This window comes from Camelus ferus, chromosome 6 (assembly GCF_009834535.1).
Source record: "Camelus ferus isolate YT-003-E chromosome 6, BCGSAC_Cfer_1.0, whole genome shotgun sequence".
Taxonomy (NCBI): domain Eukaryota; kingdom Metazoa; phylum Chordata; class Mammalia; order Artiodactyla; family Camelidae; genus Camelus; species Camelus ferus.
The window spans coordinates 82,017,571-82,035,409 of NC_045701.1; the positions used below are offsets into that span (position 1 = coordinate 82,017,571).

At 46.6% G+C, this 17,839-nt stretch overlaps 1 protein-coding gene across 6 annotated transcripts in view; it reads right to left on the minus strand.

Annotated features, from left to right (window-relative positions):
• TTC7B (tetratricopeptide repeat domain 7B) overlaps positions 1-17,839 on the minus strand; it is a 225,400-nt gene that overhangs the window by 43,082 nt on the left and 164,479 nt on the right. For 3 of the 6 annotated variants that reach the window (XM_032482502.1, XM_032482506.1, XM_032482507.1), the window contains 3 exons: positions 16,528-16,625; positions 11,931-12,095; positions 869-1,009 (listed from right to left, as the gene is read on the minus strand). In XM_032482502.1, coding sequence (XP_032338393.1) covers positions 869-1,009; positions 11,931-12,095; positions 16,528-16,625 — 404 coding nt within the window. Of the gene's footprint in view, positions 1-868; positions 1,010-9,537; positions 9,589-11,930; positions 12,096-16,527; positions 16,626-17,839 lie in introns of all 6 variants that reach the window. The other 3 variants (XM_032482503.1, XM_032482504.1, XM_032482505.1) reach the window with 3 other exon arrangements.

Below are 17,839 nucleotides of genomic sequence, written 5' to 3' on the forward strand. Positions count from 1 at the left end.
CAATTAAAGATGCCAACACAGACGAGGCTGGCGGAGCTTGGCTCTGTGACACGCCAGGGCCAGGTACATCCAACCGTGTTTCCTTACACAAAGGCCTGCCGGCGGTTCCGAACGAGGCTGAACGTCATGCAATTAGCCTTGGCAAAAAAAGGAGTAAACAGATGGACGATGGTGGATGACAAACACTTGCCTGGCCAAATCTGGGCTTTTACCGGGCACCCTGAGAGTCAAGCCGGGGAAGGCCTTGCAGGTCAAATGATAAAACTGGAGAAACAGAAGTTATCTTTCGTATGGAACTATAAATACGTAAGCACATCCACAGCCAGCATCTGCTCCGCCTAGCGGGATGCTCGTGGCTAAAATGCCTGCGTGCCGGATTTATCTGGGGGATTTCTGGCTCTGCAGGAGCAGCCATGTGAAACTGGAGGAGGGGCAGTCATACCTGCTTTCTGGGCCAGTTTCCAGTTCAGCAGCTGCGGCTCCCTGCCTCCCTCTCTGTGGATTACCAGGAGCGCCTTCAGAGAGGGGAGCAGGGACATACCAAACACGGCCCCTTCCCGGGCTTACATAAAGACATCTGTGTCACCAGTACACCTGTCCCCTCTCCCGGGGTCTCTAAGGCTTCACCGCTAGGATGTCCCAGGCTCTGTGCTCATCAACCCCAGGAGATGGGTGAGGAAACTGAGGCTGAGAGGTGAAGCTGTCAACTCAAGTCTGCACAGCTGGGAAGTAGCAGATCTGGGATGCCAGGCTCTGCTGTCCCCCCGCAAAGGAAGTCTGGGGCGGAGATCACTGGCCCCTGCTGGACCCCACACTGCAAAGGTACCCCCCGGCCCAGCGGTGGGAAGGGTGAGGGGCAGAGCAGTACCTGCGTGGAGCCAGATCTGTGCCAGTGTCATCCAGGGGTGTAGCGGGCCCTGCTTGGGGGTGCTGCTCTGCAGAGACGAGGCCACTTCCGACAGCGCCTGCTCCACTCTGGAGGCTGCTACTGATGTGGCGTGGACAGAGCCTGCGAGAGGGTGGCGGGGAGATGGCATCAGAAGTGAAAGGACAGACCCAACCAGCCAACCACCCGCACACCCAGCCGCCCCGGCCCCACACAGACACGCATTTGAGACGGACACACACACCTTCCCCACGAGGCTTCTGAGTTTCATTGCCCATATTGGCCACACAAGCACGATGGCCTGGACCCTTAGTTTCTACCCTTCGCTTTAGCTGATCTTTCAGTCACAACAGAGCTATGCCAAGTGCTCCCTCCAGGAGCTCAGTCGGGTACAGCCTGAGCATCAGGGGCAGCGGGGTTCAGCTAGTGCACAGCTGTGAGCACCCCCGAAACGTGGCACGAGTGAAGTACTGCAAAGGGAAGCCATAAAGGACCCCTGTCTGGGCCTAAACCTAGAAACTTCCTGGGGGTGAGGAGAGGAGTCACACTTGCTTCCCAGGCTAGTATTCGGAGCAGATGGAGGCCATTCTCAAGATAAACCCAGCAACTGCCCGTTTCAGTCCCTGGCCTGCAAGGGATTTGGAACCATATTCTAGGACATGACTTAAAACCTGTAGAAAAGGCACACTTTTGCCCTCTGTATAGGCAGATCTCCATCATCAAGACTAATCGGAGGCTAATGGAGGATAGGTTAGAGCAAAGAGACCTGGGGCCCAGAGGCTGCACCTGCCTCACTCTTCCGTAAAACTCGCTGTCCTGGGAGGCTGAGGGATGCAGCGGACTGAGCACACTCACTGGTCAAAGGGGTCTGGCCAAAGAACTTCTACCCAGAAGTCAAATGAGTCAGGTGACACGTTCCTCTCCACGCTGACCTTCTAGAGGTCCTGGGAGTCAGAGGCCACCTCCTGAAAGAGGCCACCTCTTTCCAACATTCGGTCTCGGAGGAACGGTCTCAGCACAGAGAGCAGAAATCTCAGTTATTTCAAGTTTAAAACTGTTATCCATTTTCACTGGCAATGTTCTTAATTTGTAATTCATCATAAAGTGTAATATGGAGATAAACACTCCAACTCTGTCAGTGTTTAAAATGGTGATAATATAAAAAAAGAGTTATACTCTGGATAAGACAGGATTGTGAGCATAAAAACAATTTCTGCTGGGGCTTTGAAATGCACCACAGTTTATTCATTTTTAAGATTATTTGCAGCGATAGACCATAGGGCCATCCATACTGTGTTTTGACTGTTCGAACAGTCAAAGGAAACATGGATTCCTCAAAATACACTCAGCTCCTTCTGTGGAGGATTGGTGGAGGTGAAATGCAGGAGGCGGATGGGACCCAGACTGAGAATCTGGCTTCTGTGGATAATCCACTCACAGACAGGGCCCATGAGGACGAGTAAGAGGAGGGCGCCTCTGGGGAGGGACCGGTGAGTCCTCCAGAGTGACTGCTGCCCCACAAGAAAGAGGAACTGGAGGCCCAGTTCACAGACACTGATTGGTACCATGATGATGCAGGAAGTTCAGTGAAGTTCACTGAAGAACTGACCTTCCTTAGACAAAGTGTGTCGGACTACTAAAAAAAAAATCTAAAATGATTAAAATGCTGTTGGTTTTTTGGTCTTGTTTTGTTTTTAAACTTTTTATGGAAAATTAATATTTTAAGTTTGATAACAAAGATTTGATGTAGTTTCCCTGAGATTTTTAACAGCAACTATCGGTAAAATAAACAAGGTTGTTGTTGCTACGTCCTGACATTACCAAGCTGTTACCTTCCCACAGACTACCTTCGACAGTGGTTCTCAGCCTTGGCTTCACGCTGAAATCACTTAGGGACTGAACAAATCATGATGCCATAGCTATACCCCAGACCCACAGAATCACCGACTCCAGGGGCGAGGCCAAGCACCGATTTGTGAATCGCCCAGGTGATTCCAATGTGCAGCCAAGACTGAGGCCTACTGATCTGGAGATGGGAAGCAGGTGGTACTCACTGACATTTGGTCAAGAAAAGCCCGGAGGCATCCTCAGCACAGGCCAGCCAGCTTGAGCAATCCTGCTTCCCTGTAGCCCAGTGATCTGGGGAAAGAGTTCTGGGAAGATCTGGTTCTTAAGAACAGTGGTTCTCAGAATCCTCTTGGTCTCAGAATCTCTTTAGACTCTGCAAAGTTACTGAGACCCCTCAAGAGATCCTGTTTACATGGGTTATATCTATTGACATGTTAAACATCAAAACTGAGAAATGTTTAAAATATTTATTCATTCATTAAAAAATAACAATAATAAACTACTGCTCTAGAAAAATTCTACAAATTTTCTACCAGGTTCTCTGGCTCCTTTGCTACAAGGACTTGTGACATTTGGAGAGGCTAATTTTGCTTTTTGGATTAACTGCTTTGTTTGTTTTGTTCAGAAATGAACTAATCAGAACTAATGTCAAAGTCCCTTCTCTTTGTGACAGCTACATACAACTAAATTAATTAATTCTTCACATAATAATGTTTCACTGTGAAGAAGGTCTGGCAAAGGATGATGATGGTGCCAGTTATCAGTTTGATGATGGGGTTATCAGTTCTAGTGAGCAGGGCCTGCTTCGGGCATCTGATTTGCATTTGACGTGCATTATTTCATTTAATCTTTAAATAATTCTTTGAGGCAGGTCACAACGTTATCTGCATTGTTAAGACGACAAAATTGACATGTAATGAGGTTACGTGATTTCCCCAAAGTCGGACAGCCAGCAGGTGGCAAAACCAGGACTCAAACACTACTCTAACTCCAAATCTAGCCTCTAAACCCAGCTCTGACACCACCTTCTCCAGGAAGGCACCTGTGAGCCTTCCGTTCCTTCTCCCTACCACTCTCGTGTAGAGTTAGGCCTTGGGTCCTTAGTGCCCTCTATCACCCCTGGGTACGGTTATCGCCGTACAAACCACACTGTTTTACGTTAAAGCTGATGTAACTGTCTCTCCTACGAGACTGGGTGGTTTTGGAACAAGGAACCATGCCCTCCATTTAGGTGTTTTCAGGGGCTAACAAGGCCAGGCCCATGAAGGGTACTTGCTAAACGCTTGCGGAATGAATGAATAAATGATGGACGAATGAGTGCTGTCAACGGACATATCACTGTATGAAATTCGGAAGAGAGTGGCCCCCTTTTGGGGAAGCATGGCTGTGTGCCCTGTTCTCCTTCCCTAATGGCTCAGAGGCCAGAACCTTCCCTGTCTCAAGGGGCTTCTCAGCGTGGCTGTCCTCACTTCCAACAACCTGGACGAGGATGATGGTGGCACGCAGCTGGATCAACACCGCACTTCCCTGTGGACTTTCCCCGGCTCTAACATAACTAACCCACTTCAACATGGAGGGTAACTGAGGTTTATCGGAAATAACCGTGCCCTTCCTACAGTCCCGTTTCACACGTGTCTCACAGGGGAAGAGACCCATCGCGTTCTGAACTAGGGATGGAGGTCAGAGCATTCAGTATTTATTAATAATAGCAGGTGACTTAACGATAATGGTAAAATTATTTAATACTTAATGTCTACTATTCCTGGCAATAGCACAATGTATCAAATTCTTCCACTGGATTAGAATTTGGAGGGAAAAAAAGGGATAAACATCATTATGAATCCGAGTGTATAAATCTGATTACAAAAATATCAAAACAACCTGTATCTTACTGTTTCATAGGACTGAAACGGTCAGGGCCAAAATAGATTTGGATTGATGTAGGTAAACAACTAGAAATGCTGGTTCTACCCAATAAATTTTTAAAGCAACGCTTTTCTTTCTCACCAAAGCAAATGTATTCCCACAGCGTGCATGGGGGTTAAGAGGATTATTCCCCTAAGTGAAATGGACAAATTGAGGCTTGAGGAAGGAATTAGAGGGAGGAATATAAGACATATTTCTAATTTGAAATCCAAGACTCTGGAGAAATAAGCTTCTGAATAATCAGATTTGTCAGGTAAGCCAGGGAATGAGTCTGGCCGCTGGGTATCTCTTATTTCTCACATGAATTCAAGAAGCACTTATCCCTGTCATAACCCTGAAGGACGAGCAGCTGCTGCGCCCCACCAAGCCCCTCAGTCACAGGACGCAGTGGCTCTGAAAAGCCACTGCAAAACCAACTGAACTGAACCGACAGCTGACTCAGGCAGGTGAGAGCGTGCCCTAAAATCTGACCTAGGTTCTGTGACCTGATTGCCCGAATGGTCCGGGGGGCAGAAGATGCCCTGGAGCTGAGAAGCTCTGAATTTCCTCTCACCTAATGCCCAGGAGAAAATGTCATCTCGGACACCTGAAACATCAGCAAAGTGCCACGTGAAGAACTGTCCTGATCCCTAGATCCAGGGTTTCCACCTGGGTCTCCCTTTGGACCACCCTGTGGGTGGGATGGGTGAGAGGGGTGATGACAGAAGAGACCCCCAGACCTCAGGAAGCTCTAACTCCAAGCTCCGATCCCCTCCAGAGGATTTCTGCCCCTATCAGCTGCTAAAGCCAGTAGAGAAACCCTACCACAAGTAGGACCCTGGGACCAGCCTGCTCAAACTGCCTTTGCAGGTGAAGCCTTTCCCAAAATCCTTTTTCCAAAGCACGCTACACCTGTGGTCAACATTCATGTAGACCTCGAATGTTGCAATCACACGTGGACCCTATTTCAATATTCAAAGTTCATCATTAATCAGTCATTTGTTAAGCAAAAGGCACAATACATGACGTGGCCTAGTTACATTCCATAGCCCTGCATCTTCAAGAGCAGGGTCACTGAATGCACGAAACACATTTGTATTCTAGCCACTCTTCTGACTGATCTGGTGGCATTAAGTAAACTGCAGCCTGAAGAATGCCACCTTCCCTCTCCCCTCGTATCTTCACAGCACCTAGAAGATTAATAGGTCTCAGATGAAACCTGCCTGCCTGGAGACTTGGTGAGCATTACAGTCCAGGAACAAGGGACAACTATGTTACATGACGTGTGAAAAAAATCCTCAACCAGAGATGTCAGTGGACACACCTCATGTGTGTTCTTTGCTTCCCAGCCCTGGAGAATTAACTCGGAAGCCTCGCGGGCATGACCATGGGAGAACGTGGAGCATGTGGCCCCAAGTCCCACCTCTCTGCTTGTCACCCACACTCTCTCTGCCTAAGGCTGCAGCAGCAGGTACCTGCCCTCCCCTTGTTTTTCTGGAAAGAAACTGAGCGTGCAGAAATTACCCGTTGCTAATAAATCTCCATACTTATCTCCCCTCAGTCCTGAAATGATTCAATATTATCTGTCAATAGTTTATTCAGCTCCCAGTTCTTAGAAGCTGTACCTCTCAAACAATTACAGAATAAAAAAAGCAGTGGTTCCCCTCCTTAAGGACCCTGCACACTAAACAGCATCTGAATGACTAAGCATTCTGCCAGACAGCTTTGCTTAAAAATTTTCACTTTTAACAGGAAAAGGATGCCTGTTTCTCAAGATAGGGTTTGGAAGGAAATTAGTGCAGTCCTGCAGACTGCTGGCAGCGCGGTGACCTCCTCACACCTGCCCCCTGCGCTCCAAGAGCCAGCGTGTCCTCGGGGCTCAGGAGCTAGTGATGACTATCTCTCCTTTTCTGAGGGGGAGGAGAGGTGTGGGAGCCCACTCTCACCTCAACACTCAGATTAGGCATGTTTTCTCTGTACTTTAAAAAAAATATTAAACATCTCCCCTCCCCCCACCTCAGGTTGGGACAATTCCCTTTTTGCTGGAGGTGGTCCTGCTTCTCCGAGGCGGCTGATTTGGGGTGACGGGCTCCTCACACTATTCTGAGCTCCGTTTTACATTTTAATTCCCTAAGTAAGTGGCCACTTCCCCTCGTAGCAAGTCCACCAACGTGATGGGGGCACAGGGCTCTGATGGCTTTATGAGCCACCGCCTGGCTCTACGTAATTCCCCATCGACCATGAGGCCTCCTGCTTGTGGGTTCCGCTGATAAATAATTCTGGCAGCCAAGCTAGGAGATACTTCTCTTTTTCACCGAGTGAAAAGGAGACTAAGACAGCCTAGTAAATCCGGACAGCCAAACCCTTGGTCCCAAGACGAGATCACAATTTCCAAATGACTTTAACAGAATATCAAGCACAGTTTAAACCTGACAGGATGTGTCTTCTCCTGAAAGGGGAAAGTCCTTTCCAGGGAAAGCTTTAGGGAAGGATCCCATTAAGGAAGGGGTATGTGGTCACCAGTGGGCATGCGGGGGCAGCCCAGTGTGCTGCTGGCAGGGTCAAGTGGTTCGCACGGAAAGCGTGGAGGGGAGGCGTTCTCAAGCATGCAGGGAGATGCCAGCGTCAGAGTGAGCCGAGAGGTGGCTCTGGGCTGGAGACAGCACCTTCTGAAGGACTACACTGGGCAGATGCTTCCACCTCTTCAAACCCTCCCCGCTGCATATTCATGAGGCCCTGTCCCTGGACCGAAGTGCCCTTCTGCTTGGGGAAGGCTGTCAGTCTCTGATGCAGCCGACGGGAGGAGCCTCCCAGGCTTGGGCGATGGTCTAGTTACTGGAAACGTACTCAGCTTCTCTCTGATGGCGATTTATCATTGACTTGTCAATCTGCTAAATTCCACCCAACCTTCTTTAAAGAAAGACACCACAGGACTAAATAAAGAGAACTAAATTAATTTTAATTAAATTAAAATAGCAAAAAAACAAAAGGTTTATACTTGAATTATTAGGGCTGGATTTTTTAAACTGCCACTCCTCAAAAGAGAGATTTTTTTGATCTACAGATAAAAATTTTATTCTATTAAGCAGGAGCAGAGGGTGAAATTCACCACCTGACTAGTCCCTTCCTGAGCAAGACAGATATTTTTGAACATTAGAAAATGCAAAGTCAATAATAAAATGCCAGCCATCATGGAAACAGAAAAAAACTACTACCTTGGCTCTATTTCTCAACCTTATTTCATTTGAGAGGTGTGTGTTTTTTGTTAGTGTTTATTCCCTTCTCCTGGTTCCTAAAGAGCGTAGCAGTTTCACCAGAATCGGTGATATGAAAAATGAACCACGCTTTGGGAGTAGAGAATAAAACAGCAACCCACATTTTTCTCTAGAATGATGATTGCTGGAGGCTCATGAATGGGGGCCCCTGGGGTCCTCAGGTCTTAGGAGTGAGGACAGCGTAGGGGGTGCCCCGGACGGCTGCGTTCCTGGCTGGCTGCTGGGCTGCAACTCAGGGAGAAGGGCACCTGACAGAGGCTTGAAATCAGGATGAGCTACCAGCAAACCATAAAGGTGTGTGTGAACAGAATAACTAGTAAACGTACATCTGTACAGATGAGGAAACGAAGGTCCAGGAAGGTTAAATGAGTTGCCTGGGTTCCTCTGCAGAACTGGCCCTTGAACCTGGGTTCTTGACCTTCCAGAGAGTTGGAGCTGTTTTCATGGAAATAAAGTCCCTTGTATAAATATACCAAGCCTCACTTTAACCAATAAGGGCTGCTTGAAGATTTTAATGTACCCTGGCTTTCTGAAAATCAATTTTTTTTCATGCATTTGAGGAGCCTGCTGTTGAAGAGGAGCCTGATGTTGAAAAGGAGCCCGGCAGTGAGACCTTTTTTCGGAACAACCCTGATGTGATGACGATACCAAACATACCTCTCTGCTATTGTGGACTTCCAAAAGCCAGAAATAAAGCCACATCTAGGCCGAGCTGGACTCAGAGGGGAAAGCAACGCCCTAAGGGGTAATATTTGCCATAAACAGTAAAGGTTCAGGTCGTTCAAATGCACTGGATCACCACGTACATTAGCACTTGCAAAATGCAGTCCCTGGAACACTGATGCTACAGGGTGGAAAACATGACATAGCTGGGAAACACTGGGTCAAAGTTCAGAGAGTCTTGAATCTATTAAATGGCAGGACTTCTCAGAGCCTTTAATGTGCTGATGTGAACTGTGAGTCTCTAAGGAGATGCACTATTTCCCCAAAAATATCTGACCAGAAAAAATTAGTGATCTAACAAACGTCCTTTGGGAAATGTGATAATCTACTAATGCCTTAAAAGCATACTTAAAGCACTAGTCCTACGCCCGAGGAACTGCTTAGTCTCCTTCAAATTTTGGTAGAAGTAGTTTAAGTTTTATGATGCCTGTTTAGCTTACTTTAGGAAAATTAATTTTTAGAGTTTTTCTAGGTAGCAATAATGGTTGAACTAGAAAGGAATTTCAAGATTCAACTGGTTCCCTCTACCCTAGGTTTAGATGACCCACCCTGGGGAGGCTGGATGTCTCGCACCTTTGATCGGCCCTGGTGGGGCTGCTGACCCGTCCAGTGCACACCCTTACTCGGGCAGTCTTCCTGCCATGCCTTCTTCTGTAGTCCTTCCCAGACCAGTACTGCCTCCTCAGTATTTCAACCCAAGCGGAGGCAGAAAGCATTAGAATCTCAGGAGAGATGGCCCCAGGGGAGGGAGGGGTTAGCAAGCAGGTGGCAGCTGCATGTCCAGCCATCACGCCATCTCAACATTCCCAAAAACCAGCAGCCACAACACACACGGCACGGTGGAGGGAAGCGTGGTTCTGGAGACCCTCAGAAAGGTTAATAGATTGGTAAACTACTTACTAACTGAAAAAAGGGAGGGAAAACCATGAAAGTATACTTCTGGAGAGTTGCCTTGGAACAACAAATCAAACCAAAAATTAAAACCAAGAAACAAAACATTTGAAAAATCAAAATTCAGGCTAAAAAAGCAAATGGAGTTCTAATAACCTTCCAACTGTAAGCCTGGCTTGTCTGGAATTAGATTTCAATTCAAGAGTGACACATGTTTTTCCACTAACAATAATTTTTTTTTAAAGCAAAGAAAGGCCAACTGGGCATTCCCCTCTGTGTTTAAATGTTCACTCAGCACATGAAAGCTGACCAATTCATGTAATGTGTTTTGTTTCCAGGGCAGGAAATTCCAAAGGGAAGGGAAAAATAATCAAACAAGCAGTTTTCAGATCTTTCCACACATTAACCCTAATCATGACTCCAACAGTTTGTAGGGTTGGGCTAGTTTTCAGTCCTGTGAAGTCAAAGGATTGGAGGGAGAAATTCATAAAACTTCAGGTCTTGGCCATCTGTCCTAAAGGAAAGTGTGGGGATTCAAATTCACTACAATTTAATCAAGAAATTCTACATTTACCAGTAATGTATGGTACGTTTTCCTTTCTCTAACTAAATGTAGTACTTAAGGGGATAAAGATCCTTGGGCACTTCAGTCTTAGTTAAAACACCTGGTTACTGGCTACGCGTTCCCTAGGGATGGAAGATGACTCACAGTTTCACAAAGAATAAACAATTGAGCACGCTTGGTACAGAATACATTCCGCAGAAAGCCTGGTAGGAGCTCACTTTAACACTTGGCTAATTAATCTGATATAAAGTGCCTTACCAGAAGAGCCCGCACTTCAATCTTCAAAGGCTTAACGGGACTTAGGGCCCCTCAGGATGCAACACGATAAATACTGGCAGGGTGTGGACGTAGGTGGTTTGTTATGCAAACAAGAGTGGACGGGGCAGTGGGACCATCTAAGCAGAATGGTAAGATCCCATTTTAAGACGAATAAAACTGGGCAAAAGTCAATGTGAAAAACAATTTTTCTGGAAAAACCAAAGTTGGCAATTGCCCCTAGGCTCTGTATTAAGGGAAAATGTCTATTTTAAGAAGTGGATTAAAAACAACATAAGCAGTTTATAAACATTATCTTCATCTTCCATTTCATAAAACTGGGATTGCCATTAAGGCTGAGTTCAGAACACTTAATATGCAGATAAGTCAGGTCAGAGTGTTTCTTGGTTTGAATGATTTATTTTAGATGGTAGCCTCACTTCTGCCCAACTGTGTGTGTGTGTGTGTGTGTGTGTGTTTTAACACAGCAGGTTATCATCCAAAAGATGAGCACATTAGGGAAAGTAGTTCTTTCTGGCAGCAGCTCCCCTTATGAGCTTTTGTTCGGCATATAACTGAGCGTTTGGAACAAAGATGAGCCCTTATAAATCATGGATATAGAGATTAAATTTTCTGGCAGTGCTGCGGATAAAGTGAACATTAAATAAATGAGTGAAAGACCAACGGTGGATTTCCTGGGGACATCCATACTGAGGTGCCATTTAAGGACTTTACCAACCAGTGTTTCATTTCAATACAGGGGTCTTTCTTTTTTTTCATTGACAGGTCCCAGAATACCCTAACGCAGACTTTCAGATTTCCATATTATTTAAAAGCAACATTAGATTAAAATACTGTTCAATTTCCCTGCATAGTTTCATGACACAAACCCTACACTTTCTTTCCTTGCAAATGGGAAACAATTTATAGCATTGTTTCTCAAAATGTAATATACAACCCACTGGCACTGGAATCCTGAGGGCATTTTATAAATGCAGATCCCTGGGCCCCACCTCAGGCCTCCTGAAACATAAACTCTGGGGGTGGGGCCCAGGGGATCTGCAGTTTTCAAAGCTCTCTGGGTGATTTTAATGCACAGTAAAGTTTGAGGACTACATATTTAAGAGGCATATGACTGGTATCTTTAGAATACTATCTTGATTACTATATACTTGTTGAATTAATTTCTAAATTGAAATCCAAAAATATTTAGGAATAAATTATTATTTGCAAAATGTTCTAATTTGTCTTTTTTAAAAACAGGATCTTTATGCATTTATATCAATTCCAGGAAAGCACAGAAGTACCCAGGAACCAGAAGCAATATTTTAGAAAAGCTTCTATTTATTCTGCTCAAAGCAGATTTCCTTTACTTTTTGAAGAGGAGGTTGGATCTTGGGCACCAATGTCTCCTTCTGCCCCAAACAGCTTTCGGATTTTCAAACTAGCAAGATTTTTCTCTGAGGTAAATTTGCTGGAGTTTCCTATCCAGCTTATCAGTTAGGAAGATTATCCAGAAAATGAAACATCAGGCAAATGAAGCAGATCTAACAAGAAAGGAAAAACCATAAAGCATGTTTACACAGAGAGGGTTCCTGGCGGGGACCTGGGTCACTGACTGAACGAGCTGCAGGGGGCCACACAAAGGTATCGGGTTTGGGATGAGAATGAAGATGAGAAGATACAAACAGGTGGAGAGGAGATTCGGTTCTTGAGAAAGAAGAGGAGGAGGAGGAGGAATCTGACACTAAAAAAGTGAAAGAGAAAAAAAAAAAAGGATAAAGGCAAAAAAAACTTTAGAAACACAAAGAAAAAAAATAAACCAACTTTCAATATACTCACATAAGCTGCAAAGAAAATAAGGTCATGTAATACACAATCATTCCTCTACTTGACAATAGAATACAAGTGCTTTTGGAAGAAAACAAATTGGCTGTTTTTCCACTGGTTATTTAATTGTTCTGCAGCAACACCATGGAATAAAAATAGCTCAGATTTACCTGGGCACATTTTCAGTAGCATGGTCCATTGACAATAATACTTCTTTAACCTATAATATCCAGGGAAATTCTAGAGGAAAAGAAACTATTTGCTTTTCAATTGGAAAGGGTTAGAACTTGACTTTTCCTAGATTTTTTTTTTTTTTTTTTTTTTTTTTTTTGTGAGAAGCACTTATACAAAGTTTACTTGAAAACCTAGGTTTTCCTAGGTGCGGATACAGAGGTGCAACCCTAGGTCAGGCCCCAGCATCGTGACAATGGAGTGCTAAGCTTGCTAGGCTGGCTTATGGTTGGGTGCACTGGCCCGGCACTTTGAAAAGGAACCTATCACCATCACCTTCACAACTTCAGCTGGAGAGATGCACAGCAATGGGGAGACCACCTGCAGTGACAATTAAAATATTTCCCAGACAAAATGGACCATACTTTCAACTTAAAAGAATCATTTTGTTTTGGATAGGTGTCTGGTAATAGCTCCCAATGATTAAAGATAAACCCCCTTACTCTACATCCTGTTTTGAAGGCAAAAGGAAGAAAAAACTTTTTTTCTCATTCTCTATTTAAGGAACTAACTTATTCCAAAGAAAAGACAATGATTCATAGCTTCAGAGTTAAAAGACTGTCACTCCATTTGATTCCTCTCTTTTGATGACTGGGACCTATAAGAAGACAGAGGAGGGGGGAAGGGGAGCCAGAGGTGATATGAGAAGGGAAATCAGATTCTTTAAGGATGTTTTCCTGTCTGCCACATCCTTTTAATAAAACCAACGTCCATTCTTTGGCCACAGTGGAGCCAGCCAGTCCCAAGCTTCTAGACATGGGCTCCCCTTCTGTTACTGCACAGATCTGCACATGGACAACTTCAGAGGTGCAAAACCACATTCCAAAATCAAGAACACTGAGCCTGCACTTTATAATGACCCAGATGGTATTTCAGGTTATATTTTTAAAAAGCTCTTATCTGTTTGACATATATACTGTAATTTTAACAGGCAAAATATGATGTTTAGGGTTTGCCTCAAAATACTCTACAAAAACTAAGTGTGGGACAGAGGAGATGGAGGGAAAAAAGAATACTGATTGTTGAAGGCAGGTGGTGGGTACATGGAGGCTGCATTACATTAGTATTTTTATTTTGGTATATTCGACATTTTTCCACAATAGAAAATCAAAAAATAAAAAGCAAATAAATTTTGGTCCTAGAAAATGAAAACAACTATCCAAGGAGGCCTGTGGCTTCACAGTGGGTGACTCGGAATTGGCAGGAGCAAGACGGTGGCGGTTCGCCTTGGCATTGGCCACGCGTCTTTGAGGGCTGTGGGATGCTATGCCCTTTAAATTAGGGCGTTTAGAGAAGCGGAGAAGCTCAGGGTGCGGCACGAACCCGTGCTACGGACAAGCTGTCACCCGCCAGCGCTGAGTCCTCCCAGACCACGGCTGATCTCAGGGTCACTTCTGTTTTGATTTGGGGCCATTTTTAGCTTGGACAAAACCCTTTTCTCTCCTCTTCTACAACCCTGTGCTTTCCTGAGTGAGCAGTGCTGCAGTGAATATTCAAGACTAGCCAGATTCCTTCAGCACCACATGAACTGAAAACTGTGGCAAAGGGTAGGAAAACGGCTGAGATGGTGCTGGATGGAGGAGTCCAGGCTGTGGGATCTGAGCGCCACGGAACTGCACGTGGCTGTAAAGAAGAGCGAGGACCTTCCGCAAAGGGATGCGGCGGGATCCTCTGGGCGTGAGCCAAGGGGCCCATCCCAGGGGCCAGCAGCACTGTGTATAGTGCGCTATTTTTAAGTCAAGGGACATGGGAAATATCTATGCTTATTTGCATGGAAGGGTAAACAAAAAGCTAATAAAAATGGTTACCTTTAGGGAAAGGCAAGATGAGGGGCAGGGATGGAAGCAAAACATCTCTATAGAACCTTGGAGATCAGAGTCTAAACCAAATCTATGGGTCGTTCGCAAGACAGGCGGTCCACCCAGGGGCATGACTAAGAACGCACTGCCTCCTGACGGGCCGAGCTATATAGAATTGGGCGTTATTAATCAAGATGGAGGCAGCGTTTCCATTTTGAGGTGAACCTTCCTAATTTTTACGTCTCCGATTTTAATGAGCACTTGGAATGTTTTACCCTCATTTACAACCAGTCTGCAATTGAAAAGGCCTGCTAACACGGCCTTCTGTTTTTCTGATTCCTCGGCCTCCTGGGTGAGTAACTGGTGGTGTGTAAACCAAAAATCTGGGGTTCTGGAGGCAGGGCTGGTGAGAGGAGTCCTGGAGGGATTCACAAAATGGTCACTGTCCAGCACCTGGGAGGCTGTGGTTTTGCCCTGTTTGTCCAAGGGCACCTGCACCAGCCATCTACTCTCCAACCACCCCGGCTCGGAGCCAGTGCGAGAGCAGGTGTGTGAACTCCACTAACGAGAAGGGGCCGTGAGCCCCAACTGCCACAGAGACACACCTCACCTGGATGCTACTGGCATCTGGGGTGTAACCTGAAGGGGGAACCTCCTGAGGGTGCTGGGGAAAGGTCCCAAGGGGCAGAGGGGAGAATGAATCTCAGGGCCTCACTCATTTTCTCCCACTGTCTGTTTTCAGTGTGGTTGGATTAAAGTTTCAGGACCTCAGGGAAAATGAAGATTCCCAGCTGGCTGGAAGGAAAAGGGGTCTGAATTTAGTACAACTGTCCAAATGTCCTCGCAGGCTCCTGGGGAGGGGGAGAAGGGGAAGACAGCTCCGGGCAGCCGCAGCAGCTGTTCTGAACCAGCCAGAATGGTTGCTGGTGGTGCAGTGAGTGTCACCTCCCTCTCTTTTCTCCCCAGGGTCCGAGCCTCGCCTCACAGCAGCCAAGTCCTGACAGCCTGACTGTCTTGCTCCTGCAGCGAGTGGCGTTAGACACATCCCTCTAGCAGGACTGGGCCCGCGAGCAGAGCTCTGCAGTGCTATTCCAGGTCGGAGTCTGCCTGCTTCAGCCTCAGCCCACCACCCACTGCTCCTCAATCCCGGGGCCAGGCTGCTCCGGGGGCCGAGTGTGTCTGTGGCTTAGTCAGCCTGCATTTGGAGCGGTGGCTGCAAGCCCTGTTAAACTGCACTAGTTTATAATTCGTGCTGCTTCCAAAGCCCAACACTCTTTTGACCTAGGAGCCCCGGGCACTGAGACCTGGCTTCTCAAGCTGACTTTAAATTTGGGAAAAGGGAGCCCGGCACAGGAAGGCAGCCTGCAGGCAGCTGTGAGGACAGGCCTTGGGGAGCACCACACACAGCTCCCATGCCGCCCAGGGAGAGGTTTTCCAAGGATGGCTGTGCGCACCTCGGGGCTGCTCTCTGGCTCTCTGGAGGGGCTTGGTTGGGAGCCGGGACCTGGCACAGCACAGAAGGCCTCGGGGCTCCTTTCATGAAGCCTGCCCACAGAAGACCAGGCATACCCGGACGGCAGCTAAGCCTGACACAGGCCCCTGCTGGGTGGAGAGAGAAGCAACAGAGCCAGCTTCCAGATGAGGCTCTGGAACTACCTCAGAGGCTCAAAGCACAGTGAATTTCTTTCTATGTTGTGGGTCTGTCGAGTCCTCTAAGTTGCTACTGAAGAGTTGCTATCACTATTAGAATTACTTGTTTGGAGTCCTGGAAATTACAGAGGTCTTTTACCCCTCTGTACTCGGGAAGGTGTAAAAATGCGCATGGCAGCCGAGGTGTAAGTATTTGCTCCGAGGCAGTAAGTGCTACAGGCCTCCTTGTGGGGTCAGTAGAACCAGAAGCTCGGAACCCACCTGCCGCCCTGCAGGGTTTGGGTTGCGTCTATGTGTGTTCATATGTGCAGCTGATTAGAAACCAAAACGCTGACTTCAGCAAGGTCTGAAATCTAAAGAGAGAGGGAGAAACAGAAAAGCAGAGGGGAAACTGGATGGGATGGGAACAATCTGATTTTAGTTTTGAATGTTCAGCTCCAAAAGCAAGAGGGAAAAAGAGAAGGATTTCAAAGAATTGTGCTGGGCAAGTAATATTCCTCTCCTCACTCTGAACACACTTGAAAAAGACACTGGAGGAGAGAGTTTAACCTATTTGCCTGAGGACTTCTTCCAGCCCCAGGCCCTGGTGGTCTTCATCCCACACGGCCCGGGGCCGGGCCCCCCAATCTTGTTGAGACCATTTCAGCCCCTCTGGCTTTTTATTCTCACCTGTCTCAGGATCGCTGAAGTCTGGCAAAGTAATTGTATTAAGTTGTCGTCTGTCAGCAATGGTTCTATCTAAGAGGCTGCTCCCACGTCCAGAATCACTGCAAAACACAGCTACAAATGTCAGTCATCTGAAGGGTAGGCAGGGGGAGGGGATCAGAAGCAACGAATCCCAACACCCGAAATGCAGTAAAACCTTCCGTGCGTTTTTGACGTTCTTCAGCCCCTTCCCACTTATTACGAGGCGTCCTGCTTCCCGGCCGGGCCCGGGCTGGGACTCCTTTCAGTGTCCATATCAGAAACATGGCTTAAACCACACCCATAGGCCCGAGCTAATTTTTGTCTCTTTTGAATTGTTATAAGACACAAAAGTGAAAATTTCAAGCCAGGTTCTCCATCTATCGGGTGGGGGGAACTGACTGGCATCCTGTGCTGCAGTCTTAGACATATCAAGCCCATAAACACGTCAGCCTCAAGTTGTTTTTGGAACCAAGGTTCTACACCAGTGCCTCCAAGCCCCGGCTGCACAAGAAAAATCACCTGGGGCATCTCTGAGATCACTAATGCCCAGGTCCTGCTCCAAATAAATCAGAATTTCTGGTTTCCAAAGCTCCCCAGAATGGTTCTAATGTGACCAAATTAAAGAACCACTGACCCCTACTTTCAAAGGGTGATCACAGCCATAGACTCGTTTGTGTCCTAAGAACAGGCCTTTAAGATAAATGGCGTGGTTGATCCTTCTGTTTAATAGACGAGGAAAGGGAGGCGCGAGGCCACACGCTGGGCTGGTTGCCGGCAGAGCTGGAGCTGCAGTGTTCCTGAGTTAGGCAAGGTCGGGCCTCGGAGAGCACACAGCAGGGTTTGGCTCCGGCCTCCAGGCCGGTGCTCCCACCAGCTTCCTGCACTGAATTTCCCTCTCCCGTCTGCAAAAGCAGGGTTGGCCCCATTCGTTTGGCAAGTCACAGGAGACCACGCTATGCCGAACTGGAATGAAGCACCGTTTAGGGAATTTAACTCATAAATACTCTCCCCCACACCCCACAACTCTAAGAAGCTTATAAGCACAAACAATTACATTCTTTTCTCCTCTATAATGATAGTCTGTCAAAGAAGCATATGTCTCTTGTGGTTTGAGTCTTTAACGCTTTTCTTCAAATCCATTTTTCCCCCCAATCTAGGGGTTCTACAAGTGATTTTTTTGTTGTTATTGTTAAGAAGTTCAAATTCTACAATAAAGGGACACAGTTTCCTTCCTCTATGCAGCTGTTGCTAAAAGTGGTACAAACAAGATTTGGTATGAAACTTAATATGGTTT